The sequence below is a fragment of the Temnothorax curvispinosus genome, unplaced genomic scaffold (genome assembly GCF_003070985.1).
Source record: "Temnothorax curvispinosus isolate PA1 unplaced genomic scaffold, ASM307098v1 QBEX01009729.1, whole genome shotgun sequence".
NCBI lineage: Eukaryota > Metazoa > Arthropoda > Insecta > Hymenoptera > Formicidae > Temnothorax > Temnothorax curvispinosus.
In genome coordinates this window covers 1-2253 of record NW_020219509.1, presented here as the reverse complement: position 1 = coordinate 2253, position 2253 = coordinate 1, and the positions used below count along the sequence as shown (strand labels likewise).

At 24.5% G+C, this 2253-nt stretch overlaps 1 protein-coding gene across 1 annotated transcript; it reads left to right on the top strand.

Moving 5' to 3' along the window:
- Positions 1-321: 321 nt before the first annotated feature.
- On the top strand, positions 322-1341 carry LOC112459321 (the record flags this gene model as incomplete). Its single annotated transcript, XM_025023353.1, has 4 exons — positions 322-454; positions 540-764; positions 843-1102; positions 1224-1341. Coding segments are annotated over exons 1-4 (736 nt in total), but the record flags the coding sequence as incomplete, so codon positions are not given.
- Between the last annotated feature and the right edge of the window lie 912 nt (positions 1342-2253).

The following is a 2253-nucleotide window of genomic DNA, read 5'->3' as shown; positions in this document are numbered from 1 at the left end:
TACTCATATTTATGTTTCTATTATTTATACCTAATTGTAATTGATTACAATAGAACACGTCTATTTTAATCTTTAATTTCTCTCTTTCTCTCTCTATAAATTATACATAGGATGAAAAAAAAATTAAAGTTTATATCTGTTCCATTGTAATGCATGTATGGCGCTTATATACAAAATATAATAAATTATGTAAAATAAAAATTTGTCAATACAACTCCATAAATTATTGCTATTATTTATTATATTGAACTATATTTAACTATAATATAAATGTATTTACAGAGTTTCTTCTCTTGTATTATTACTTCATCAAATATAAAAATGAAGAAATTTGTGCAATTCAATGTTAACTGTAATCATCAACAAATGTTAAAGTTGAAATTGCTTGATGAATCAACAAATGTTATGTATAGTATAGAAGTAGGAAAAGAAGATTACAATCGTGCTCATAAAGGTACAAAAAAGGATTTTAGTATTAAATATTTAACTGCAATGTGTGACAAAATATTTTCAAAATAATTTATGTGTTATTTTTATAGATAATGATTTTGCCAACGTGCTTCTGGAGAAAGCGAAAGCATTACGTTCAAATTACAAAAACTCTACACCTAGTAACTGTAGTACCTCTCCTGTAGTACCTTCAACAGTTGATAACAATAAACCAAGTTGTTCGAAGAGTAGTGTTCAATACGAGAATACTTCAGATATTGAAAACTATAATGAAGACAATTATAATCAAGCTGAACGAGAGGAGCTTAATATAGGTGTGTTTAAATCGCAAGTACAAAAATAGAGAGTACAATAACATAAGTAAGATTTAATAAATATTTGGTTTTTTTTAGATTCAAATGAGGGGCGATGGACACACGAAGCCACGCTTTTGCTAATCTCATTGTATAAAAAAAACGCGTATATGCTAGAGAAAGTTCCTCAAAAAAAAATGTGGACGCAAATTTGCCAACGTATAAAACATGAACAAAAATATAACTTTACGGTTAATCAATGTTATAATAAAATGGATACTTTAAAAAGACGATATCGTCAGATTATTGATCATAACGCTCAAAGTGGAAATGACAGGAAACAATGGATATATTTAGAGGTAATAAATAAGTTATAACAAAATTAACATTGAATATTACGAATAATTTTAAATTTAGTTACCATTACATTTTATAATTTAGAAATAGAAATTTTTAAATATAAAAATGAACATGTTTTAGCCATTAGATGAGATCTTTCGCGACAAACCTTGGGTAAAACTATTATCTGTAGCAGGATCGCATACACGAGATCCTGAAAAATCTTTATTTGATGATAATGAACAGGAGCCATCAACTAGTAAGTAATCAATAAGTAACTAAAAATGTACAATATTTCTTGTTGTTATTTAAGTTTGTAATTCACAATATTTTTTAGAACAAAGGAAGATCTCATTAAATGAAGAAAGAGCTAATTATTTACGGGCATCACTCGAAGAAAAAAGAATAAAAAGAGAAGAAACTGCTAATTATAGAACAGAAAAATTAAAAATATTAAAAGAACTTAAAGAAGTTTTTAAAAAATGAAGTAAACATTTATATTACACTAAAAGTACAAATTATGAATACGTATATAGTTTTTAAGTATTAGTAGTAAATATTTTTGTTGAGTATACGTTTTTATTAAGTATGAATGAATTTCTTTTATTTTTATTTTTTTAAATATCGATTATTAAGTAGAATTATTAAGTATGAGTTTAAGTTTAAATTAAATATAAGTAAGAACTATGTAAAAAAAGAAGTGCATCAAATATTAACAATAATATTAATATATATATAACATATTCATTAACGACGTTAAAGTTTTAAAAAGTGATATTAAGGCCCGATTCCATAACTTTAACTGAAGTTTAACTAATATGTAATAGAATAATTCATTTTATATAAAGCACTTCTATTGGATATTGTTAGCTAAAGTTCAGTTAAAGTAAGTTGTGGAAATGAGCCTAAGTGATAAAAAGTGATTTAATGAATATACAAAAAATAAAAGTGCAAAGTATAAGTTCTATTAAATATAAGTTTTTACTACGATTAAGACTATGCAAAAAAGAATGCTTTAAATATTAACAGTTTATTTACTAATGAATGTATAGTATGACATATACTTTTGACTTATTAGCGAGGTTAAAATTTTAATAAAGTTATGTAAACATTGGAGTATACAAAAATAAAAGTTCAAACTATAAGTTTTGATTAAGTATAAATTTTCATG